General features: G+C 36.7%; 1 protein-coding gene across 7 annotated transcripts in view; it reads left to right on the forward strand.

The window, feature by feature from the left end:
• The window catches only part of LOC122817706 (mucin-16-like), a 261441-nt gene that overhangs the window by 220972 nt on the left and 12937 nt on the right, over nt 1-27532 (forward strand). For all 7 annotated transcript variants that reach the window (XM_044090777.1, XM_044090778.1, XM_044090780.1 and 4 more), the window contains 3 exons: nt 2050-2231; nt 19423-19601; nt 25638-25705. In XM_044090777.1, coding sequence (XP_043946712.1) covers nt 2050-2231; nt 19423-19601; nt 25638-25705 — 429 coding nt within the window. The remainder of the gene's footprint in view (nt 1-2049; nt 2232-19422; nt 19602-25637; nt 25706-27532) is intronic.

The raw sequence follows: 27532 nt of genomic DNA on the forward strand, positions 1-27532 counted from the left end.
CACACTATTCTCTTTCCCCCAAACAGATTTTGTGTTTGACATTAAACTAGAAACAGTATGTAAATAAGGGACAATGTGAAATGTAAGGTAAGATTCCAAGCAAAGAACTGAAGAAAGGTTCTTCATCCTACAAATATTAATCAAATCACAGGCTAATCTGTTTCTTACCATCTGTAAACTGGTGTACAAATAAGAAACCTTGTGCCATGTAGTGTTAGAGGCACAGATAAGTGCTCTGAGCTGGTATCACCAGACCTCAGATTTATTACAGCTTATAAAACTGCATGACATTTGAAACAGGCATGACATATACAGACAGACAAACGGCACTAGATTTGTGGGCCATGTGTATATTCAGGACTACAGGTACCTCTAGGGCCTTGATTAGAAATATTCTCCTCCCCTACTCTGATATGTAGCCAGATGAGTGTTTTATAAGCAGGAATACTCATCCGATGGTACATGTTGAGTGCACACTGAGAGAAGTGACTTGTGCAGTGAGAAGCATGTTGTTTTAATGGCACATTGAGCCTTTATGCCATTAGTGTAATATTTAGTCACAGGCAGTTCAGAGTGATGCAGACAGAATGCTTAGGAGGGTAACACTTCATACTCTGCAGAATACACAGGACTAGACATCTGTTTGTAGCGGGTGAGAGAAAGCTCGAATGGGTATCTCAGCAACGCATTCACCACACAGTGGAACTGCACATTTAGCTGTGGTGTGAGATGATATAGGAAGTGTAGCAGGCACTGAGCTGTTTACTAATGCTGGTTGCAGATGGAGGGATTAATGCAGATTAACAACAATATGCATATCACATACAGACATGTCATATATGGGCTGTGTGCATTTCGCATTCAAAACATATGCCGTGGTGAGTTGGAACAGCATATAACTCTTTGCGTGTGTGTGTGTGTGTGTGTGTGTGTGTGTGTGTGTGTGTGTGTGTGTGTGTGTGTGTGTGTGTGTTTCTGTGTATGTGCCTGTATGTGTGTGTGAGATGTGTGTATGTGTGCATGTACTCACGTGTGTGGGTGTGTATGTGTGCATGTACTCACATTTGTGGGTGTGTATGTGTGCGTGTACCCATGTGTGGGTGTGTACATGTGTATGTGTGCATGTAATCACATGTGTGGTTGTGTATGTGTAATGTACTCATGTGTGGGTGTGTATGTGTGCATGTACTCATGTGTGGGTGCATATGTGTGTGTACTCATGTGTGGATGTGTATGTGTGCATGTACTCATGTGTGTGTGTGCTTATGTTTACTTCTGGGCAGACTAGGACATTAGCACAATTGAGAAACTTTCTGAACTGTGTTTTCATTATTACTTGTTCCTGCATGTTATCCATCATCATATTTTGGTCTTCTACTGTAAAGCATGTCCTACAGCCACATCACAGGTTCTTCTAGGCTCTGCCATTGTCAGCATATCCTACCCTTGCATTGCTGTACTTCTATACAGCCAAACTGCCATGACAAACAGCATTAGTAACAACTTTTAGGGGTAATGTGGCAGCCTAATGTAGACTGTCACAGTACCAATGCAGTCTGGTGTGTTATAATAAAATATTTTGTGCCAGCGGTTTATGTAATGAGTTTCATGATGAGGGGCAAAGCCACCCATCACCAAACTGAGTTTCCCTAACCCTACAACAAAAGATATTTCATATATCATGCAAATAGAAAATCCTACCTGTTTCATTTATGCATTTTCCTTTGTTTTAAGTCATTGTTTACAACTCATTAAGGTGGTATGCAGTAATTCTGTACAAATCTACTATTAAAGGCAACTGCTGTCAAAGACAGACAACGATAAGAAGTTGTCAAATGAAATGTATTATGTGCTTCTCTACTGCCTGATGCATACAGTTATGTTTCCATTAGTTTTTGGGCCTACTTCTCTATTCTGAGATTAAAGGATAATAAAGACCCCCCTAAAATTTCTATTCATAATATATATATATATATATATATATATATATATATATATATATATAAGAACATGGTATTTATTTGCTATTTCTTGTTTTCCTGCTTTCAGACTAACAGTGATTGATAAATTCACAAATGGCACCTCAGTAAATTTCACCTGCACATTCCTAACTGATGTGGTCGCCAAGGCTTTCAGTGAGGCAGAAGTGTACAGCGAGCTGCAAGCCAAGACAAATGGCCTTACTCAGCTGGGATCATATGACCTATTGAGCACTAGCTTGTTTGTAAATGGTGAGCTAAAACATTGTCTTATTATTATTATATTATTAAGTTTGATTACATTACCATTTTTGCCATTAAGAAGTCTATTAGAAAAAACATATTTAAGTTTATGTATTAATAAAATAATATGGCCGACATGTAAGTGACAAATCAACAAATCTTGTTGATAAAGGATGTACAAAAAGGTTTATTTACTTGATTAAGAGCTTTCATTCTAACATTATAGAACCTCTTCTACCAACAAAAGGATCGCTAAGACCAGCAGTGGTGAAACAACATATAATTTTACAGTTTCAAATGATGTTACAGCTCCTGTGTTGCTACCACGTGCTTTAAATTGCCTTTTGATGTATGTGTTGTTGCAATTTTTCATGATTTACGAAGACTAAAATTGTACATAAAATGGGTCATATCTCTAAAAGGTATATGTCTGTGAAGTGACAAGATGCTTAATTCAGTTTATGATTACATAATAAAGGTGAATGACAATTGTTGCTTATTTTACACCACAATTACAACATGTGGAATGGGCTGGACAGTGAGAAGCATGGGGATAAACCTATAACTGCAATGGCAAGTTATAAAGCAACTTAACTGGGATGTCAAATGTTGCTTTAAAATGTGTCCGATATTCCTTGTGAAACTTGGTACAACCATTATAGATGCTTGTGTCCATTTCTATGGGTCATTTAAATGGAATTAATTGTTACTTGCTATATATATATATACCATTATAGATGGGGGGCTTAACTCTAATTTTCTAAACCAGAAGCTATCTGCAGCCTCGACCAAAATACCTCAAATACCTCAAACAATTTACAGTATCTTCAATATTTACTTATATTGTGCCTTTGCTTTTTGACTACTCCATTAACATGTCCTTGTATTATGTATTTTATAGTTGCCCTGTTTTTGAGGGGTCTCTGATATGCTTTTTCAAATATCTCCATTGCTTATCTAGGAATTTTTCATTTTTTCAACATATTTCATTGTTAATTACATCATGCCTTTATTTATTTTCCTTTCCTACAAATGCAGTTCTATTCATACAGACTTTTTTGACAAATTACAAGGATATACCAATTTCTGGACTTAAATGGCACTTTAATTCAATAATTTGCTTTTGCTTTGAAAATGAGGGTTTTTCTGTAATTAAGTGTATCTCACTTAGTTTTGAGACAAAACCATTTGAAGATAAAAATCAACTCTACACATAACTGCAGTCCCAAGCAGTTATGAATAAAAATCACCACACACTCGAAAGCAATTGTTTTTGCAATGGGGTAGGGGCCCCAACCCTTGATCTCCAAACGTGCTATTTCCCGGGTCATGCAAACTCTAAAGAATGGTAAGAAAGAAACATAAAAGTCAGTGTTACCCTCTTCTCAGAGTCCTGCTACCCCCCCCTCAAAAAAATCTGTCTCTTAAAATATCAATAAGAGCACAGAGCTCCTTAACTAAAATCCTTTGTGAGCCAATTAGAAGTTGCACAATGAATTCTAGTGCTTTTAAACTGTTTATTTGTACCTCATAAAATATGAAGCTAATTGGTTTATCTAAACAGAACATTATTCATAAATGAATTATCTCACTAGAAATATAATACAGGTTTACCTGAATTTTTAACTCTCACACTGCATACTCTCAGTCCTCATGATTTTGCTAAGGTTCTATTAGTATTTGACAGCAGAGTGTTAACAATCTGTATTGCTTGCCTTGCTGGTATAATTAATTCCTTAAGGCATTACTTTCAAAATCTTATATATTTTTTTGTTATTGTTAAAAGACTACAAGTATTTACTTTTTTTGTTTTCAGTTTGAAATATCCCACCAACTAACCCGTCTACAGCTTCTTATCACCTATAATATTATCCAGAATCCACCTGCTTGTCCAGACACAGCTTCTTATCACCTATAATATTATCCAGAATCCACTTGCTTGTCCAGACACAGCTTCTTATCACCTATAATATTATCCAGAATCCACCTGCTTGTCCAGACACAGCTTCTTATCACCTATAATATTATTCAGAATCCACCTGCTTGTCCAGACACAGCTTCTTATCACCTATAATATTATCCAGAATCCACCTGCTTGTCCAGACACAGCTTCTTATCACCTATAATATTATCCAGAATCCACCTGCTTGTCCAGACACAGCTTCTTATCACCTATAATATTATCCAGAAATCATCCTGCTTGTCCAGACACAGCTTCTTATCACCTATAATATTATCCAGAATCCACCTGCTTGTCCAGACACAGCTTCTTATCACCTATAATATTATCCAGAATCCACCTGCTTGTCCAGACACAGCTTCTTATCACCTATAATATTATCCAGAATCCACCTGCTTGTCCAGACACAGCTTCTTATCACCTATAATATTATCCAGAATCCACCTGCTTCTCCAGCACTAAATAACAACTATGTTGCTAGTTGGTCATTACAGTCCAGTGACCAAAAATTCCTGTCTCTCTACAAACCTATCAAACCTGCTGGGCTTTGTCTGTACTCATACCATATTGCTAAGGTCTGGAACTCCTTACCTGTATCCATCAGGTCTCTGTCATCCTTTAAAACCATTTTGAAAGACTTTGTAACCAAAAACTGCCTCTGTTTTTGCTCAACACCAGGATAAACATTATCCGTAAATGTGAACAAATACCTGTTCATACCTTACATCTCCTTACTATCCCTTTTTCACTCACTTCCTTACATCTATCAGTTTTTCTCCCATGGCTTTCTCTCTAAATATAACATCTCTGCTTTTTCCTTACTCCACGTTGCAACTCCTGTTTGTATTATGCGAATTTAGCTTTAATTTCTGTATAAACTGGCTAAAATTTAAATAACTATTACACACTTGTCATATAACTTGTATCTATTACTAACTACTATTTTCATATTATGCCTAATTTGATATAACTATTTAATCTGTAGTTGTTTTTTGTATTATTTTTAAAGATTGTAAAATTATTGTTCTTAAATGTTTTGAAATACTTTAGAGTCCCCCCCCCCCGCATATAGTAATGGGAATAAATAGCACATCTTTACCCACAGGCAGCAGTTCTGGAATCCCCCAACTATATTTTATGAGTTACATGTACATTGTGAACATAAGTTATTAACAGGTCTATATTAAAAGCCCGAAAGGACTAAAGATTGAGTGTATGTACATCGACACATAAAGGTTGATGTAGATAAACAGAGAAACACTAAAACAGCGAAATCCGAAACGCTGAATGAGTTCCCTCATCAGAATGCGCCATACAGGTAAGTAAAAAATAACACTAAATAATTAATTTAACACACTTTTGCAGGAGGGCAAGCCCCCCTGCACCCCCCACACCCCCCTACCTAAATATACCAACTCTGAGACCACATTACAGTGGGGAAAAAGATATATTTCCTTATCCCCACCATCATGCTGCTGAACAGGAAACATGTTTGGCATTTCAAATTTCGCTGTTTTAGTGTTTCACTGTTTATGTACATCGACCTTTTTGTGTCGATGTACATACACTCGATCTTTAGTCCTTTCGGGCTTTTAATATAGACCTGTTAATAACTTGCACAGCGTAATAATTTTGGATGTATTTTTTTATCTTGTGCTACACTTAACTATTCTATAATGTAATATTTCTGTATTGTTTCCACTTTCTAATACTTAGGGATGCAATTAATTTTGACATTTGAGTAAATATATTTTTAGAGTTAACACCCCATAATAAAGAACCTTTTTCTACTAGCACCCTACAAGCCATCATAGAAAGGTTACCAACTCACTGTCAACCTCAACTATTCTGCCCCTCAGGATAATAATGACAGCCTCTCAACATTTAAAAAAAAATATGGTGAGCAGAGAGATGATCCGCTGTTGCGACTCCCAACCGGGAAAAGCCGAAAGAAGAAGAAGAAGAAGATGGTACACTCCACAAACACGTAGTACCTGTCTCTTTTATTTTCACCTATACATACTCAGGGAATTGGGATCTTGGTTGTCATATAAAATATAACGTTTAGCATTCTCCCTTCAAAGACTCACAAAACAGAAGAAGACTGCATAAAAGGCATTCTTAGCACTGTGCCTTAATCAAGTGGCAGCAATTCTATATGAGAACCTCCCATATCTGTAAACACAAAGGTGGCAAGGTGGGTGGGGGGTAGGCATAATGGTTAAGGTGTTTAACCTGCAGGCACAAGGTGCAGGGTGGGATTCTCACATGGGGCTATTGACTAAGCTAAAAAATGTCCCACAAAGTTAGCCTAGTACTAATCTATGAAACTATAAACCTGTGAAAGGAGGGGTTTCCATAATACATTTGTGGTTAGGAAGTTAGCCTATTACTAATCTGTGAAACTATAAACCTGTGAAAGGAGGGGTTTCCATAATACGTTTGTGGTAAGGAAGTTAGCCTATTACTAATCTGTGAAACTATAAACCTGTGAAAGGAGGGGTTTCCATAATATGTTTGTGGTAAGGAAGTTAGCCTAGTACTAATCTGTGAAACTATAAACCTGTGAAAGGAGGGGTTTCCATAATACATTTGTGGTAAGGAAGTAAGCCTAGTACTAATCTGTGAAACTATAAACCTGTGAAAGGAGGGGTTTCCATAATATGTTTGTGGTAAGGAAGTTAGCCTATTACTAATCTGTGAAACTATAAACCTGTGAAAGGAGGGGTTTCCATAATATGTTTGTGGTAAGGAAGTTAGCCTATTACTAATCTGTGAAACTATAAACCTGTGAAATGAGGGGTTTCCATAATATGTTTGTGGTAAGGAAGTCAGCCTAGTACTAATCTGTGAAACTATAAACCTGTGAAATGAGGGGTTTCCATAATATGTTTGTGGTAAGCAAGTCAGCCTAGTACTAATCTGTGAAACTATAAACCTGTGAAAGGAGGGGTTTCCATAATATGTTTGTGGTAAGGAAGTTAGCCTATTACTAATCTATGAAACTATAAACCTGTGAAATGAGGGGTTTCCATAATATGTTTGTGGTAAGGAAGTTAGCCTATTTCTAATCTATGAAACTATAAACCTGTGAAAGGAGGGGTTTCCATAATACGTTTGTGGTAAGGAAGTTAGCCTATTACTAATCTATGAAACTATAAACCTGTGAAAAGAGGGGTTTCCATAATACGTTTGTGGTAAGGAAGTTAGCCTAGTACTAATCTGTGAAACTATAAACCTGTGAAAGGAGGGGTTTCCATAATATGTTTGTGGTAAGGAAGTTAGCCTATTACTAATCTATGAAACTATAAACCTGTGAAAGGAGGGGTTTCCATAATACGTTTGTGGTAAGGAAGTCAGCCTAGTACTAATCTGTGAAACTATAAACATGTGAAAGGAGGGGTTTCCATAATACGTTTGTGGTAAGGAAGTTAGCCTATTACTAATCTGTGAAACTATAAACCTGTGAAAGGAGGGGTTTCCATAATACGTTTGTGGTTAGGAAGTTAGCCTATTACTAATCTGTGAAACTATAAACCTGTGAAAGGAGGGGTTTCCATAATACGTTTGTGGTAAGGAAGTTAGCCTATTACTAATCTGTGAATCTATAAACCTGTGAAAGGAGGGGTTTCCATAATACATTTGTGGTTAGGAAGTTAGCCTATTACTAATCTGTGAAACTATAAACCTGTGAAAGGAGGGGTTTCCATAATACGTTTGTGGTAAGGAAGTTAGCCTATTACTAATCTGTGAAACTATAAACCTGTGAAAGGAGGGGTTTCCATAATATGTTTGTGGTAAGGAAGTTAGCCTATTACTAATCTATGAATCTATAAACCTGTGAAAGGAGGGGTTTCCATAATATGTTTGTGGTAAGGAAGTTAGCCTATTACTAATCTATGAAACTATAAACCTGTGAAAGGAGGGGTTTCCATAATACGTTTGTGGTAAGGAAGTTAGCCTATTACTAATCTGTGAAACTATAAACCTGTGAAAGGTGGGGTTTCCATAATACGTTTGTGGTAAGGAAGTTAGCCTATTACTAATCTGTGAAACTATAAACCTGTGAAAGGAGGGGTTTCCATAATACGTTTGTGGTAAGGAAGTTAGCCTATTACTAATCTATAAAACTATAAACCTGTGAAAGGTGGGGTTTCCATAATATGTTTGTGGTAAGGAAGTTAGCCTATTACTAATCTATGAAACTATAAACCTGTGAAAGGAGGGGTTTCCATAATATGTTTGTGGTAAGGAAGTTAGCCTAGTACTAATCTGTGAAACTATAAACCTGTGAAAGGAGGGGTTTCCATAATACATTTGTGGTAAGGAAGTAAGCCTAGTACTAATCTGTGAAACTATAAACCTGTGAAAGGAGGGGTTTCCATAATACGTTTGTGGTAAGGAAGTTAGCCTATTACTAATCTATGAAACTATAAACCTGTGAAAGGAGGGGTTTCCATAATATGTTTGTGGTAAGGAAGTTAGCCTAGTACTAATCTGTGAAACTATAAACCTGTGAAAGGAGGGGTTTCCATAATACATTTGTGGTAAGGAAGTAAGCCTAGTACTAATCTGTGAAACTATAAACCTGTGAAAGGAGGGGTTTCCATAATATGTTTGTGGTAAGGAAGTTAGCCTATTACTAATCTGTGAAACTATAAACCTGTGAAAGGAGGGGTTTCCATAATATGTTTGTGGTAAGCAAGTCAGCCTAGTACTAATCTGTGAAACTATAAACCTGTGAAAGGAGGGGTTTCCATAATACGTTTGTGGTAAGGAAGTTAGCCTATTACTAATCTGTGAAACTATAAACCTGTGAAAGGAGGGGTTTCCATAATATGTTTGTGGTAAGGAAGTCAGCCTAGTACTAATCTATGAAACTATAAACCTGTGAAAGGTGGGGTTTCCATAATACGTTTGTGGTAAGGAAGTTAGCCTATTACTAATCTGTGAAACTATAAACCTGTGAAAGGTGGGGTTTCCATAATACGTTTGTGGTAAGGAAGTTAGCCTATTACTAATCTGTGAAACTATAAACCTGTGAAAGGAGGGGTTTCCATAATACGTTTGTGGTAAGGAAGTTAGCCTATTACTAATCTATGAAACTATAAACCTGTGAAAGGAGGGGTTTCCATAATATGTTTGTGGTAAGCAAGTCAGCCTAGTACTAATCTGTGAAACTATAAACATGTGAAAGGAGGGGTTTCCATAATACGTTTGTGGTAAGGAAGTTAGCCTATTACTAATCTGTGAAACTATAAACCTGTGAAAGGAGGGGTTTCCATAATACGTTTGTGGTAAGGAAGTTAGCCTATTACTAATCTGTGAAACTATAAACCTGTGAAAGGAGGGGTTTCCATAATACGTTTGTGGTAAGGAAGTTAGCCTATTACTAATCTGTGAAACTATAAACCTGTGAAAGGAGGGGTTTCCATAATATGTTTGTGGTAAGGAAGTTAGCCTAGTACTAATCTGTGAAACTATAAACCTGTGAAAGGAGGGGTTTCCATAATATGTTTGTGGTAAGGAAGTAAGCCTAGTACTAATCTGTGAAACTATAAACCTGTGAAAGGAGGGGTTTCCATAATATGTTTGTGGTAAGGAAGTTAGCCTATTACTAATCTGTGAAACTATAAACCTGTGAAAGGAGGGGTTTCCATAATACATTTGTGGTAAGGAAGTAAGCCTATTACTAATCTATGAATCTATAAACCTGTGAAAGGAGGGGTTTCCATAATACATTTGTGGTAAGGAAGTAAGCCTAGTACTAATCTGTGAAACTATAAACCTGTGAAAGGAGGGGTTTCCATAATATGTTTGTGGTAAGGAAGTTAGCCTATTACTAATCTGTGAAACTATAAACCTGTGAAAGGAGGGGTTTCCATAATATGTTTGTGGTAAGCAAGTCAGCCTAGTACTAATCTGTGAAACTATAAACCTGTGAAAGGAGGGGTTTCCATAATATGTTTGTGGTAAGGAAGTTAGCCTATTACTAATCTATGAAACTATAAACCTGTGAAAGGAGGGGTTTCCATAATACATTTGTGGTAAGGAAGTTAGCCTATTACTAATCTATGAAACTATAAACCTGTGAAAGGAGGGGTTTCCATAATACGTTTGTGGTAAGGAAGTTAGCCTATTACTAATCTGTGAAACTATAAACCTGTGAAAGGAGGGGTTTCCATAATATGTTTGTGGTAAGGAAGTTAGTCTAGTACTAATCTGTGAAACTATAAACCTGTGAAAGGAGGGGTATCCATAATATGTTTGTGGTAAGCAAGTTAGCCTATTACTAATCTATGAAACTATAAACCTGTGAAAGGAGGGGTTTCCATAATACGTTTGTGGTAAGGAAGTCAGCCTAGTACTAATCTGTGAAACTATAAACCTGTGAAAGGAGGGGTTTCCATAATATGTTTGTGGTAAGGAAGTTAGCCTATTACTAATCTGTGAAACTATAAATCTGTGAAAGGAGGGGTTTCCATAATATGTTTGTGGTAAGGAAGTTAGCCTAGTACTAATCTGTGAAACTATAAACCTGTGAAAGGAGGGGTTTCCATAATATGTTTGTGGTAAGGAAGTTAGCCTATTACTAATCTATGAATCTATAAACCTGTGAAAGGAGGGGTTTCCATAATATGTTTGTGGTAAGCAAGTTAGCCTATTACTAATCTGTGAAACTATAAACCTGTGAAAGGAGGGGTTTCCATAATACGTTTGTGGTAAGGAAGTTAGCCTATTACTAATCTGTGAAACTATAAACCTGTGAAAGGAGGGGTTTCCATAATACATTTGTGGTAAGGAAGTCAGCCTAGTACTAATCTGTGAAACTATAAACCTGTGAAAGGTGGGGTTTCCATAATACGTTTGTGGTAAGGAAGTTAGCCTATTACTAATCTGTGAAACTATAAACCTGTGAAAGGAGGGGTTTCCATAATATGTTTGTGGTAAGGAAGTCAGCCTAGTACTAATCTATGAATCTATAAACCTGTGAAAGGAGGGGTTTCCATAATATGTTTGTGGTAAGGAAGTCAGCCTAGTACTAATCTGTGAAACTATAAACCTGTGAAATGAGGGGTTTCCATAATATGTTTGTGGTAAGCAAGTCAGCCTAGTACTAATCTGTGAAACTATAAACCTGTGAAAGGAGGGGTTTCCATAATACATTTGTGGTAAGGAAGTTAGCCTAGTACTAATCTGTGAAACTATAAACCTGTGAAAGGAGGGGTTTCCATAATACGTTTGTGGTAAGGAAGTTAGCCTATTACTAATCTGTGAAACTATAAACCTGTGAAAGGAGGGGTTTCCATAATATGTTTGTGGTAAGGAAGTCAGCCTAGTACTAATCTGTGAAACTATAAACCTGTGAAAGGAGGGGTTTCCATAATATGTTTGTGGTAAGGAAGTTAGCCTATTACTAATCTATGAAACTATAAACCTGTGAAAGGAGGGGTTTCCATAATATGTTTGTGGTAAGCAAGTTAGCCTATTACTAATCTATGAAACTATAAACCTGTGAAAGGAGGGGTTTCCATAATACGTTTGTGGTAAGGAAGTTAGCCTATTACTAATCTGTGAAACTATAAACCTGTGAAAGGAGGGGTTTCCATAATACGTTTGTGGTAAGGAAGTTAGCCTATTACTAATCTATGAATCTATAAACCTGTGAAAGGAGGGGTTTCCATAATATGTTTGTGGTAAGGAAGTTAACCTATTACTAATCTATGAAACTATAAACCTGTGAAAGGAGGGGTTTCCATAATACGTTTGTGGTAAGGAAGTTAGCCTATTACTAATCTGTGAAACTATAAACCTGTGAAAGGAGGGGTTTCCATAATATGTTTGTGGAAAGGAAGTTAGCCTAGTACTAATCTGTGAAACTATAAACCTCTGAAAGGAGGGGTTTCCATAATACATTTGTGGTAAGGAAGTTAGTCTAGTACTAATCTGTGAAACTATAAACCTGTGAAAGGAGGGGTTTCCATAATACGTTTGTGGTAAGGAAGTTAGCCTATTACTAATCTATGAAACTATAAACCTGTGAAAGGAGGGGTTTCCATAATACATTTGTGGTAAGGAAGTTAGCCTATTACTAATCTGTGAAGCTATAAACCTGTGAAAGGAGGGGTTTCCATAATACGTTTGTGGTAAGGAAGTTAGTCTAGTACTAATCTGTGAAACTATAAACCTGTGAAAGGAGGGGTTTCCATAATACGTTTGTGGTAAGGAAGTTAGCCTATTACTAATCTATGAAACTATAAACCTGTGAAAGGAGGGGTTTCCATAATACATTTGTGGTAAGGAAGTTAGTCTAGTACTAATCTGTGAAACTATAAACCTGTGAAAGGAGGGGTTTCCATAATACGTTTGTGGTAAGGAAGTTAGCCTATTACTAATCTATGAAACTATAAACCTGTGAAAGGAGGGGTTTCCATAATACATTTGTGGTAAGGAAGTTAGCCTATTACTAATCTGTGAAACTATAAACCTGTGAAAGGAGGGGTTTCCATAATACGTTTGTGGTAAGGAAGTTAGTCTAGTACTAATCTGTGAAACTATAAACCTGTGAAAGGAGGGGTTTCCATAATACATTTGTGGTAAGGAAGTTAGCCTATTACTAATCTGTGAAACTATAAACCTGTGAAAGGAGGGGTTTCCATAATACGTTTGTGGTAAGGAAGTTAGCCTATTACTAATCTATGAAACTATAAACCTGTGAAAGGAGGGGTTTCCATAATATGTTTGTGGTAAGGAAGTTAGCCTATTACTAATCTATGAAACTATAAACCTGTGAAAGGTGGGGTTTCCATAATATGTTTGTGGTAAGGAAGTTAGCCTAGTACTAATCTATGAAACGATTAACCTGTGAAAGGAGGGGTTTCCATAATACGTTTGTGGTAAGGAAGTCAGCCTAGTACTAATCTGTGAAACTATAAACCTGTGAAAGGAGGGGTTTCCATAATATGTTTGTGGTAAGGAAGTTAGTCTAGTACAAATCTGTGAAACTATAAACCTGTGAAAGGAGGGGTTTCCATAATATGTTTGTGGTAAGGAAGTTAGCCTATTACTAATCTATGAAACGATTAACCTGTGAAAGGAGGGGTTTCCATAATACGTTTGTGGTAAGGAAGTTAGCCTAGTACTAATCTGTGAAACTATAAACCTGTGAAAGGAGGGGTTTCCATAATACGTTTGTGGTAAGGAAGTTAGCCTAGTACTAATCTGTGAAACTATAAACCTGTGAAAGGAGGGGTTTCCATAATACATTTGTGGTAAGGAAGTTAGCCTATTACTAATCTGTGAAACTATAAACCTGTGAAAGGAGGGGTTTCCATAATATGTTTGTGGTAAGGAAGTTAGCCTATTACTAATCTATGAAACTATAAACCTGTGAAAGGAGGGGTTTCCATAATACGTTTGTGGTAAGGAAGTTAGCCTATTACTAATCTATGAAACTATAAACCTGTGAAAGGAGGGGTTTCCATAATATGTTTGTGGTAAGGAAGTTAGCCTATTACTAATCTGTGAAACTATAAACCTGTGAAAGGAGGGGTTTCCATAATATGTTTGTGGTAAGGAAGTTAGCCTATTACTAATCTGTGAAACTATAAACCTGTTAAAGGAGGGGTTTCCATAATACGTTTGTGGTAAGGAAGTTAGTCTAGTACTAATCTGTGAAACTATAAACCTGTGAAAGGAGGGGTTTCCATAATACGTTTGTGGTTAGGAAGTTAGCCTATTACTAATCTGTGAAACTATAAACCTGTGAAAGGAGGGGTTTCCATAATATGTTTGTGGTAAGGAAGTTAGCCTATTACTAATCTGTGAAACTATAAACCTGTGAAAGGAGGGGTTTCCATAATATGTTTGTGGAAAGGAAGTTAGCCTATTACTAATCTGTGAAACTATAAACCTGTGAAAGGAGGGGTTTCCATAATATTTTTGTGGTAAGGAAGTTAGCCTATTACTAATCTGTGAAACTATAAACCTGTGAAAGGAGGGGTTTCCATAATATGTTTGTGGTAAGGAAGTTAGCCTATTACTAATCTATGAAACGATTAACCTGTGAAAGGAGGGGTTTCCATAATACGTTTGTGGTAAGGAAGTTAGCCTAGTACTAATCTATGAAACTATAAACCTGTGAAAGGAGGGGTTTCCATAATACGTTTGTGGTAAGGAAGTTAGCCTATTACTAATCTGTGAAACTATAAACCTGTGAAAGGAGGGGTTTCCATAATATGTTTGTGGTAAGGAAGTTAGCCTATTACTAATCTATGAAACGATTAACCTGTGAAAGGAGGGGTTTCCATAATACGTTTGTGGTAAGGAAGTTAGCCTAGTACTAATCTATGAAACTATAAACCTGTGAAAGGAGGGGTTTCCATAATACATTTGTGGTAAGGAAGTTAGCCTATTACTAATCTGTGAAACTATAAACCTGTGAAAGGAGGGGTTTCCATAATACGTTTGTGGTAAGGAAGTTAGCCTATTACTAATCTGTGAAACTATAAACCTGTGAAAGGAGGGGTTTCCATAATACGTTTGTGGTAAGGAAGTTAGCCTATTACTAATCTATGAATCTATAAACCTGTGAAAGGAGGGGTTTCCATAATACGTTTGTGGTAAGGAAGTTAGCCTAGTACTAATCTATGAAACTATAAACCTGTGAAAGGAGGGGTTTCCATAATATGTTTGTGGTAAGGAAGTTAGCCTATTACTAATCTATGAAACTATAAACCTGTGAAATGAGGGGTTTCCATAATATGTTTGTGGTAAGGAAGTTAGCCTATTACTAATCTATGAAACTATAAACCTGTGAAAGGAGGGGTTTCCATAATATGTTTGTGGTAAGGAAGTTAGCCTATTACTAATCTATGAAACTATAAACCTGTGAAAGGAGGGGTTTCCATAATACGTTTGTGGTAAGGAAGTTAGCCTATTACTAATCTATGAAACGATTAACCTGTGAAAGGAGGGGTTTCCATAATATGTTTGTGGAAAGGAAGTTAGCCTAGTACTAATTTGTGAAACTATAAACCTCTGAAAGGAGGGGTTTCCATAATATGTTTGAGGACAGCAAGTGTAGTCCTTGGAACAAAAAGAACCAAATTGCTATTACAGAAAGGAATACATTAACTGCAAAACAGCTCTCTCTCTGATTATTCCTTCTTTTCTGAGGTATACAAATCTTGTAGTTTGTATATATAAGTAGCAGTATACAACCCTTTACCTTAGGGGTTGCAGGGGGTGGACCCCCTGCAGAAAACACGTTTTAGGTGAAATAACAAGTTTTACAATTTGCTGTTATGTTTCAACAAAAAATGCTTACTTTTTCAAAATTTTGGAACTTATACTGAAGAGTCTCAAAATTCTGATAGGGCACCCAAGAAGTGTGTGGCTAGCATCCTTTAAAGCTTTATATCTATGTGAAACTGAACTGCATTTAACGTCAACATTGGTTAATAGTTGGACTGAAACATTTATTAAGGGTGACTTTTTGGGAACCATTTTTCTCCCCTAATCTTTTATAGTCTTGGCAGAACTCTGCAGTCTGGCCATACTAGGCCATCCAGTCTTTGGGTGTTTAATTAAAATGTCAACCCTGTTTCTTGAAAATGGATAATCTATCTTGGCATATTTTTGGGCAGATCATATACAGGACACAGTACTTCATCAAAGGCCAAATTTCAATAAAGCTTTATTTCATGTTTGGGTACAACCTAGGCATTGTGTATTACCTGTCAGGAAACCCTTCAATATGCTTACACTTGTACCGAGAGACTCACTACTGTTTGTCATGTACATATCATTCCACTTAAGTACTAACATCCATGATGACTATTTGAGAGTTATGTTGAAAACATAAACTCTTTTAAATCACTATGTCTCTGTGGTGGCATAGCTTATCCCTTGTGGAATCTCCTCAAGGTCCAAATATGTTCTAATCTCACTTTATTTGTCTATTATTAGGCGTGTCATTAACTATAATGCACCTTTCAGTGTGTACTTTACTAAGCAATGAATTCTGCTTGAGAGACCTCAATGCTTCCTCACCAAAAATATATCAAATCTCAGTAGCCTTAGTTACTCTGATAACCTAAAAGCTCTGTCACCCTGCTCTGATACTCTAAAAGCTGTTTTGCTCTACTCTGATAACCTAAAAGCTATGTCGCTATATTCTGCTAACCTAAAAGCTGTGTTGCTGTACTCTGATAATCTAAATGCTGTTTTGCTCTACTCTGATAACCTAAAAGCCATGTCACTCTTCTCTGATAACCTAAAAGCTATGTCGCTGTACTCTGATACCCTAAAAGCTGTGTTACTCTACTCTGTTGCTCTACTCAGTGACATACAGACTCCTGAGGGATTATTTGTGCTTAGCATTCCAAAAATAGAACAAGTGATAAAGCAAACATCCATTCTAGAGACCTGAACCTCTACTATCACATGTACAAGACCAAATGATGTGACAGATACCTAATGCAATGTATACCCCATTTCTAGAATTGACTGCCCTTACCTATCAAGCAGAGCACTTTAAAACAATTCTAGAAGACTGGATGGGTGAGCCCAATCTTCACCAGGAATATGTGGAAAGACTCCACTAAATTGGGGGCACTGCTAGTTTCCCACCAATAATGGGTAATGTAGTTGAGTTTCTTGATGGTCACTTTTGGCTCTAATCTTACTAAAAACCTATTAGCCTAAGGGTCTATATTAAATCAGCGAATGCTTAAAATAGCGAATATTGATTTATTGACCCTTTAAGAGCGAAATCTGACAATCCTGAAGACACGGAACAGTGATTTTTTTTCCCAGGGAAAAAAAAAATCACCAGGCCGTTTTCAGGACTTTGCCATTTCTTCCACTGTGGTGCGATCTCGGAGTTGGTATATTTAAGTAGGGGGGTGTGGGGGGCAAAGCCCACACTTTATTTTACGTTTTGACTTTTTTTGTGGAACAGGTTTTGCTCTTAAAGGGTCGATAAATCAGCGTTTGCTATTTTAAATGTTCGCTGATTTAATATAGATCCAAGCCTAAGACCTCAACATTTACTGTTTTTGTGTATCTACTCTTTGTTAAATTAATTTCAAAAGAATTACATGTACATATTAATCTGACTTGCATTATTTTAATATGTTACTATCAAAATATCTTCTACTTAGTCATTTTTTTTTTCTAGACAGATAAGTCTCCATCTTTATCCTACAAACCTCCACTGAGATAGTGTAATTAATGTATTCTTTGTATCTTCCAGTAACTTAAAGAATTTCTCATTGTGATGATTATTGTAAAATTTTCTGCTCTTCTAATATATTTTTCATAATTCTGTGTTAATCAGGACACTGTACTATGCTTTCACCTGCTTGTCTATTATTTGTATTTTTATAATTTGACTTATTCTTTCACTATTAATTATGTGATGTCTAAATATATTTTAAGTGATGTGATGTTCTTTTGCTCTGCGCTATATCTTTCAGCTTAATTCCATAATTTTGCCTTATTGCTGCTCTAATGTATACATATATAGTTATTATTATTATTATTATTATTAATATTACTATTTGTTTTTGCTTCTTTAATTACAGCTAGGTTTAATCTCACGTGTTAATTTTCCTGTCTGACCTCTTTTGTCTTTACAATTCTTTGTTCATAACTAAAAAATTCCAGCAGGTGGCACCAAACTCAAAATATAATGCTATATGAAGTTTACATCCATTGTGCTGTAATTCTAAAAGAAATATATCAATGTTCCATTAATCTCTTATTTTCTCATAAACTCTATCTCTGTCCTGTTTCTTCCATCATTAAAAGTTTTGTTCATTACATTATGATCTGTCTACTGAATTATTTTCGTATTTACTTCTGTATGAGAATGTGAAATTGTTAAGAAGTATCTTAAGGCAGGCAAAAATCTGGGGAAAATGAATGTTAACTAGTAAGCCTTTGTTAAAGTGAAGCCATTAACTCATTACTTCACTGGTTTACTGATTAGCTGAGAGTTATTTATTTTACTTTATTTGTTTTTAATTTATCACTGGCAATTTACCACTGCATTGCATAACAGTTTTTTAGTCCTTATGAAGTACCGATTGCATGAAACTTGAGTTTGGTTTTCCATCGCTCACTCTAGGCTTTAACTTTTTTTTCTATTTTATTATGTTTTGCTAATAACTACCATTTGTTAAGTGAGGCATTTTCATTTGATTTCTTAATCAGGACAGTACCAAGTTGTGCTGCTGTTGTTTTAAAATATCCCACAGTATCTTGCATACATTTGCAATCAACTGTGCACCATTAAATACAGTAACTCTCCCACCCCATTTTCTAAGTGCCACCACTGAAGTTTCCCATATGGGTGCTCATCCTGCAATACTGAATAGTGAAACACCTGACAACCCCCTTTTCCCAGTACCTCCTTTGTTGTTCACTATCTGGACCCATATTTGGAGATGCAGCATGAGCCCCCAACTACTTCCAGCATTGTTTTTGTGTGGGTATACTCTGTACAGTACACTTGAAATACAGGCTTCCCTCTCTCTGAGTACCTCCTACACCACACCATACCCATCTGTAGAGGATTATACAGCTGTCCTCTGGGGCAGACTAGCAGCTGTTACCCACCTAACATAGTATGTCTACACAAAACACTAAGACCTCTCATTGTGCTGTTGAAATGACATAACTGAGGTGCTATTCATTGCTCAAGTCATTTTGCACTATGGAGCATTGCCTTTATGCTGACACATGGACAGTATTTATTTTATGCATATGATGCAGAAATAGAAAATACTTGTTAACTGTGTAAGTCCACTGGGCATGCAGCCCCTTTTCAGAGGTAACCCAAGAATAATGTATTAGTAAATGACTTAGAGTCACACAGTCAGCAAATGGAGGCTTTGGGAGTCAAATCCAGGACTGCTATGGCGAGCAGGTCTAGTAGCACATAGTCTCAGAGTCACAATATAGATTAAAATGGCATTATGGTGCAGACATTCAACACTCTCTGAATTATTTAACAAAAAAAAAAAACAGAGTGATACACTATGGCTGGTTTACAAGAAAGAAAGGCATCATCACATCTGATTCTTAGACATTTTTGAATGCAATGTTTCCATGCGTGTATCTATAAGTACCTCTGTAGGCCTTTGTTTGTTAGAGTAACTGGAAACCGTATTTTAACTAAAGTAATGTTTACAAATTAAAATGTTTCTAATTTTCAACAATGTATTTTCCTAGACTACCAGTTATTGCCATCTTCTGATGTTTTCACAACTACGATGACAACAACAGTCGTTGTCCCATCAGCAACAGTCATCGGCTATGCTCTTGACTTCACAATCATAAACAAAAACCTTTCATCTCTAGACCCCGACTCTGAAGAATATAAAGCGATTGTAGCAAATGTTACAGCAAAGGTAAATGTTACATTATAATCTAACCAAACCATGCTTTTCTATTGTCCAGATTTTTGCATAATGTCCAGATTATTGGCTCATATTTTTGGTCTGTTCCTCAAAATTTGTATTTTTTTTTGGCAAATCATTGGGAAGATTACTAAGTAATGATTTACATTTGAGTTTCAGACTTCAAATCCTTCAGAAAATGTATGTTAAAACAAGCCCTGTTTCTCTATTAATTTTCTAAATTTATAAATAGCAATATTTAAAATATGTTCCTATATCTGGGCCTTTGTCCCCCCATTTTGTCAGGCTTTTGTCCAGATTTCTTGTACTAAGAGGTTGAAAACTATAATCCAAACAGAAATATCAAGAACGTAAGTACTGTGAAGAAACGGAAGAAAACTGTGAAACCCCACAGGTCTCAAAACTGTACATATAAACTCTACCTGCAGCAAAGTTCAATTGACTATTTCATTATTCAGATTATGAATCATAGTCAAGTAGTGTGCACTTGCATAGTGCTAATATTTTAGCAAGTGACTGTGCAAGGTTGCTGACAGGTATGTACACACTGAATGTCATATAAATTACTTTGTGTGTTGCACATAATTTCTCTCTCTCTCTCTCTCTCTCTATATATATATATATATATATATATATATATATATATATATATATATATAGATCTGATATTTTGTAAGATGACAACAGATACTAGTGTGAAGCAATGTTATACATGGAGGTGGCTAATGGTGCAGTGGGTCAAACATGCTAATTATACAATGACCCCCGTTAAATATTCAAAAACGTGCATGGTGATTGGTCAGCATGCACATTGTAAATTAGAGTTATAGTAATGGAAAAAGGTCCGGTCACCTGGACTTTTTCCATTACTATAACTCTTTTTTTTACAGCAACGGGGAACGTAAGATCTCCGTTGCATCACACTGTCTTGCTATGTTAAACGAGTTTAACATAGCGAGACAGCTTTAAAATAATTCTCCATTGCTTTTTTTAAATCTGTCTCGCTATGTTAAACTCATTTAACATAGTGAAACAGTTTTTAAAAAGCAACGGAGATCTTGCTTTCTCTGTTGCTTTTTTCAAAACTGTCTCACTATGTTAAATGGGTTCAACATAGCCAGACAGCTTTAAAAAAGCAACAGATATTCTCTGTTGCTTTTTTTAAAGCTGTCTTGCTATGTTAAACCCATTTAATATAGCAAAACAGTTTGCAAAAAGCAATGGAGATCTTGCTTTCTCCGTTGCTTTTGCCCACAGCTCTGATGTACTGTGTAGGCATACACATGCGCAGTACATCAGAACTGCCGCAGAATACTAGACAGCTGCGGAAGGGCAGCAAGGAGGCATTATACAATGCCATTATTTAAGAAAAGTAATTATTTTTTTTCTTAAATAATGTCATTGTATAATAGCAATAACCCACTTCTGGGTGTGGGTAATGCTGGATTTACCCACGGTTGGCTTTGTTTGGCCACTCGAGCTTCACCCTCATGACCAAACCACACCAACCGTGGGTAAATCCAGCATTACCACCCCGCGGGTTATTGCTATATTATACAATTCCTCCCCTAAAACGTGCACACTGATTGGCCAGCCCAACCAGCGTGCCCGTTGTAAATCCCTCAATATACTAACGGAAAAAGGTCCGGTCGCCGGACTTTTCTGTTAGTATAAAACTGTCTCGCTATGTTAAAAGAGTTTAACATAGCGACACAGGTTTAACAAAAGCAACAGAGATCTCCGTTGCTTTTTTTAAAGCTGTCTCGCTATGTTAAACTCCTTTAACATAGCGACACAATAAGTAACGAGATCTTGCGATCTCCGCTGCTTTTATTTTAAACTGTCGCTATATTAAATGGGTTTAACATGGCGAGACAGTTTAAAATAAGCAACGGAGATATCCATTGCTTATTTTAAAGCTGTCTCGCCATGTTAAACCCATTTAACATAGCGAGACAGTTTTAAAAAGCAACGGAGATCGCAAGATCTCCATTACTGTTTAGCTATGTTAAATGGGTTTAACATAGCGAGACAGCTTTACAATAAGCAACGGAGATCTCCGTTGCTTATTTTAAAGCTGTCTCGCTATGTTAAACCCATTTAACATAGCGAAACAGTAAAAAAAAGCAACGGAGATCTTGCATTCTCCGTTGCTTTTGCCCACAGCTCTGATGTACTGCGTAGACATGCGCAGTACATCAGAACTGCTGCAGAATACCAGACAGCTACAGAAGGGCAGTAAAGAGGCATTATAAAATGCCATTATTTAAGAAAAGTAATTATTTATTTTCTTAAATAATGTCATTGTATAATAGCAATAACCCACTTCTGGGTGTGGGTAATGCTGGATTTACCCACGGTTGGCGTGGTTTGGTCCCGAGGGCAAAGCCCTCGGGACCAAACCACGCCAACCATGGGTAAATCCAGCATTACCCACACCCAGGCATGGGTTATTGCTATAATAACCACCTACTGAACAATGCAAAATAATACAATGCACTGAGGTCATGAATATTTTAATAAAAACCTGTTTTGTAAATTAGATTTTCATCATTACTTTTGGCATATAAATACGCCCTCATAGGTGACACTTTTGTACAAGCGCATAGCATGGGTACATTGTTTTCAAGTGGCTGCAAGAATAAAAGAAGATTTCTTATTTTTTTTTTTCCTCAAAGGAGACATAATCTGTTTCTGTAGCTGACGTAATCAAAGAATATGTAACAAAAAAAAAAAATGACAAGTACCCAGTCATGAACTCTGGCCACTTTGCAGACTAGTCCTTTGTTTTCTTTTGCCAGAAACATTAGTTTCAATATAGTGGTCATTTCATTAAAAATCTGGTAACTAAGAAATAAAAGCGCAATTGAAATGCAATTAACAGGCTGAATACAAATAAGTCAACAAATTTTCAAACAAAAAACATGCATTTTGATTTACCATACAACTCTGAAGATATACCATGACACTTTGTGTTCTCGGCAATGTTCTTTAAAATGTGCAGCAGTATTCTGACGATATATTAGTATGGACCCGATGTCTTGTTTTTTTATGCTGTGACCAACACAGGTTGGGGGAAGATCAGATATCATATAGACAACAAGCCATTTCAGTTACTGTTAAAAAGAAGGCCAATGGCAACTTGGCTAAATGCCAAAGACTAGTGAATATATGCATCTTAGGATGAGTCGATAGGTGTCACGGAAAGGAATACACAGACACCATGTGCTGAATGACCTCACTGAAGTATAGCTAATCCTTTCACACTATGCTTCTGAAGAACTATAAGTGTACGAATGTACTGAGATGTGAAGAATCATTGGCTGGACTTTGGAAGGTTACAGTGCCAGTTAAAACCAGTTTAAGGCAGTTGCACTACGTTGTGCCATGCAAAACTGAACGTACGGTAACAGAAAATGTCGAATAGTATGCCTCGCAAAGTGGTGTGATGGTCCTTCACAAACGCAGCAGCCTCACTAAAGTATTTCAGAGTGGTGTACAAAACAGCTTTCCACCATGCTGGGCAGTCACTGCTACAGAACCATATCCGGTGATATCTCTGAGTTTTGAGGGGACTAGACGCTGCTATATACTGATAATGGCTTAGCATTGTAGTCCGACTTGTTTCCTGTGCTGTCTCCTTAGCCTGGTAGTACATTCTTGCTTGTCTGCATATACTACCATTCAGGTGGGGCTTCATACGCTGAAGAATTCATCTATTAACATGACCCCTTCCCCATATACTGTGGAAGACTGACTGGTTGTCCTATGCTTTTCAGGTCTGCTCATAAAGATATAAATCCGTGTTATTCTGTTAACATTTCTGTTTTATTATATATTCTCAACCTTTTGGCTAAGAATAAGCACTGTATTCAAGTTAGCCTGAAAAGCAGCCTTTTCCATGAGTTTCATTGCTATTCTTTGTTTAACCATGGCATGCTAGAACAGCTCTGCACCATGCTAACTAACTTGTGTGGCAGGGTAGTGTGGAGGGAGTCGATGACGTCAGATAATGAGGACTAGTATCTACTTCCAGGATGCTACAAAATGTACTACTTGTGTCCACAGTTGTATAAAGCAAAACAATCATATAAATAAACAAATTAAAAATGGTAGACATATAGGGCCAGATTCCAAAAGAGTTGCTGTCAGTCTAAGCCTGCCCTGATTCTCAAGGACTTGCTCTCAGTGTAAGTGACTTAATTCAGTGTAAGGCCTATCCATAAACAAGCCTACACTGGAGGCCAGACTCCAAAAGACTTGCTCTCAGTGTAAGTGGTCACTTACACTGAATGCAAGTCTTTTGTAATCAGGGCTGCATAATGAATGGTGCATAGATATCGACTGGATGGAGGTTAGAGACCCTGGACAACACATATTTATATAGTTTTATAACTGACTATTGCTAAATGAATATTGTCATGTGTTTTAGACAGTTCTAACACATAAAGTCAGTCATAATGCTCAAAACAATAGCTTAATTAATGAAGTCCTAATATTAAACTGATTTAGATTCATCCTTAGAATAAAGTAACTGAAGAGTTAATGACCTCACAAAAATATTATCTTAACACTGTTGTGATTGGCAGGCACAGATGTGACTTCTGTCTACATCTAACTGTGTCATCTTACATACTTCAGTCATTCATGAAAGACAAGACAACATCATTTACATGAAAGTGAGCAAGGCGCAGTAATACACTAACACACTATGCAATAAAACACTAAATACACTGTTTAATACAATAAACCACTATTCCTTATCATACCAAAATGTTAATCTATCAGCCCTGTACTGAAATACCGATACTGTAATGTTCTTTTATCAGGCATCTACTGAAACCAAATCTACAACAAGCATAGTAATGTTATGTTTCAAAATCTATAGCACAGATACTCATTGCTGTCAATAATACCTGTATAACATTATCTGAGCCAGTTATTTTATGTCTTTATATGAGCAATCTACTAATTTTGTCATTTAAGAATATGTCAACGGTATTCTTGTACTTGACTCTGTATTTGTGCCATTTATATGTAAATGTCTACTCTTCTATGTATTATATGTGGTGCCTTTATATATATATGTAATTTGGTACACTGCCGTATGTCTAACCTGGAGATTTGTACATGTAATCCCCGCATAAGCAATTGTATGCATTTCTGTGTGTTATATGTGAAGCTTTTCTCCCTGGGCCTCTACTGGGGAAGTCCTACTGGACAAGAATCCTTTTTCAGTAAACAAATGTAAAATAAATAAAAATAAATAAATAATTATTCACAGTCTAGGACATATTTTCATCATGAAACTCCCATTAGCCTCTAATTGTGTATTGATAACTTTAATTTTGCTTATGGATGGCGCAGTGGAGCAGTGGTAGTGTTGTCATCTCACAGCAAGAAATTCTCCGGTTTGATTCTCGGCTGGGGTGCCTTTAGTACAGAGTCTGCATGTCCTCCCTGCATTTGTGTGGGTTTCCTCTGGGTGCTCTAATTTCCTCCCACATTACAAAGGCATGTGTCTGGAACATTTCTCCCCAGGCCTCTGGTGAAAATTGGCTTCGTTACAAGTCAGACTTTCCCGGTAAACAAATGTTAAATAAAAAAATGAATTGTTCCATAACGGAACTTTTTATCAGACTCTGGTTATATTGCCATTTAAATGCAAACATGAAAGATCTTGTGGCAAAGCTTGTAACCCATCCTTTATTTACTTGTCAACGTTATTATATTAAACATTTCAAGTCTAGTTAGATACGACCCTCAGCGATGTAGCAGATACGGTAGATTTTTCCTTAGTGGGTATTTATCTGAAAGTGGCAGCGTGTAAACTTCATTCTGTCCTGACAATACTCTTTCTCTACAGCATATTGTCACAGTATGAATATTTGATATCTGTTCCACATTAACGATTTCTTGAAACTGTCTTATAAAGTAACGCTTGTTGAAACCGTATGTAGCATGTCTTGCAAAATGGAAAAAAAAAATGAGATCAATAAATTTAAAATTTGTTTTTCTTTTTTTTAGCTTCAAGATTTATTCACCTCCAGCGATTTGAAAGACAAATTTCTTTACTGCAGTGTAACACATCTAAGGTAAGCGATTTTTACAATGCTGCCGTATTGATAGTAAAGAAGAGTGACATAACATTTTCACGATGAGCAACTTAAGACACAATACTGCTTCATATAGGTTAATAAATGCATACAATGGAACATAAATCTGGGGAGAAAAGGGTAACTAGGTAAAAACGTTTACATGAGCTGTACTGTACTCATCCACTGCTTATGTGCCTGACAGAAAGAATCATGAGACAGGGATCACTTTATCATCAGTGTCTGTAATCAGCAGCACCATTCCACTGTTATCCAGGGATACCTTTTATGAGTACTGAGTTTCAAGCATCAGAAGGAATTAAAAATAGTAATAAATTAAGGAGCTATTATACATTTATTAAAAGCATATTTGAATAACTTAATATTTATTTTCCTGTCTTCTGCCGAACTTCTTATTTTCAGACAATGTTTAAAATACCCAGGTGAAAAGGATATATACATATATATTTACACACACACACACATATATATATATATATATATATATATATATATATACATTTATATATCTGTGGTATACATTGTTGTGAAAGTTTTTTTATCAAACGTAATTAATGCAAGCTTGAGTGATCAAAAATCTGCTTATCACACATGCTGCCTTTTATTTCTTTATAAGATCACAGTGAAGTGAAGATAATTTGCTCCTTCCCCACATTAGTACAATGTTGCAGATGGTATATATAATTTGCAGGGGTGAGGGGGTGCAGCAGTGTTTGCCCCTCTAAGAAAACACAAAAGGAGGTTTTTTTTTGTATATTTTTAATAGGTTGCTTTTTGAGCAATTCTGCTCACTGAGTTGTAGTTTGATATGTTGTTTTTTCAGTAAAGCAACGTACACACATGCACACACACACACACACACACACACACACACACACACACACACACACACACACACACACACACACACACACACACACACACACACACACACACACACACACACACTTGTGTGTGTGTATGTTTAAATATTTAAATGACCAGGTGTTAATCTATAGAAATATTTCAGATTAAATGTAGAAAGATGGGGAAACAACAGTGGATGTGGTAACATACTGTCCAGTATCAGAATATGCAGTTCTTCTACAGCAAATTTGATTAAAGCATTAAAGACCATAGCTTCTGTGTCAAATCTGTAAGAAGGGCAGAGGCTTAAGTGGGAAAAACAGAAGTTATGAAGGTATCGTGTTATTAGAGAGGCTGCTGTTTCATGTGGTTTAGGAAGGGGGCTAGTCATAGGTTCACTGCTGCACAGTGGAATTGGTTCTGTGAATGACTCCAGTGTGAAAGGGACAGTAATAAATGTGAAGAAGGAAGGCTGTACTACTCCAGCAGGATCAGAAAAGTAGAACTTAATTAAATCTGCACCATTCCAGTAGGATCAGAACTAGTCTGCTAACCACGTTGAGAGACTACACCTGGGGTTTGTGATAAACAGTGCATGTGTCCAGTCCGGGAGTATGGTAGGCTGCACCATTCCAGTACAATTGTAACAGGACAGTTAACTGTGATGAGGGATGATACCTGGGGTTATTGATGAGCAGTGCATGTGCCCAGTTTGGGAGTGTGGTAGGCTGCACCATTCCAGTACAATTGTAACAGGACAGTTAACTGAGATTTGGGATGACACCTGGGGTTATTGATGAGCAGTGCATGTGCCCAGTTTGGGAGTGTGGTAGGCTGCACCATTCCAGTACAATTGTAACAGGACAGTTAACTGAGATGAGGGATGACACCTGGGGTTATTGATGATCAGTGCAAGTGCCTAGTTTGGGAGTGTGGTAGGCTGCACCATTCCAGTACAAT

The sequence above is a fragment of the Protopterus annectens genome, chromosome 13.part0 (genome assembly GCF_019279795.1).
Source record: "Protopterus annectens isolate FY-2018-M chromosome 13.part0, PAN1.0, whole genome shotgun sequence".
In the NCBI taxonomy this organism is placed as follows: domain Eukaryota; kingdom Metazoa; phylum Chordata; order Ceratodontiformes; family Protopteridae; genus Protopterus; species Protopterus annectens.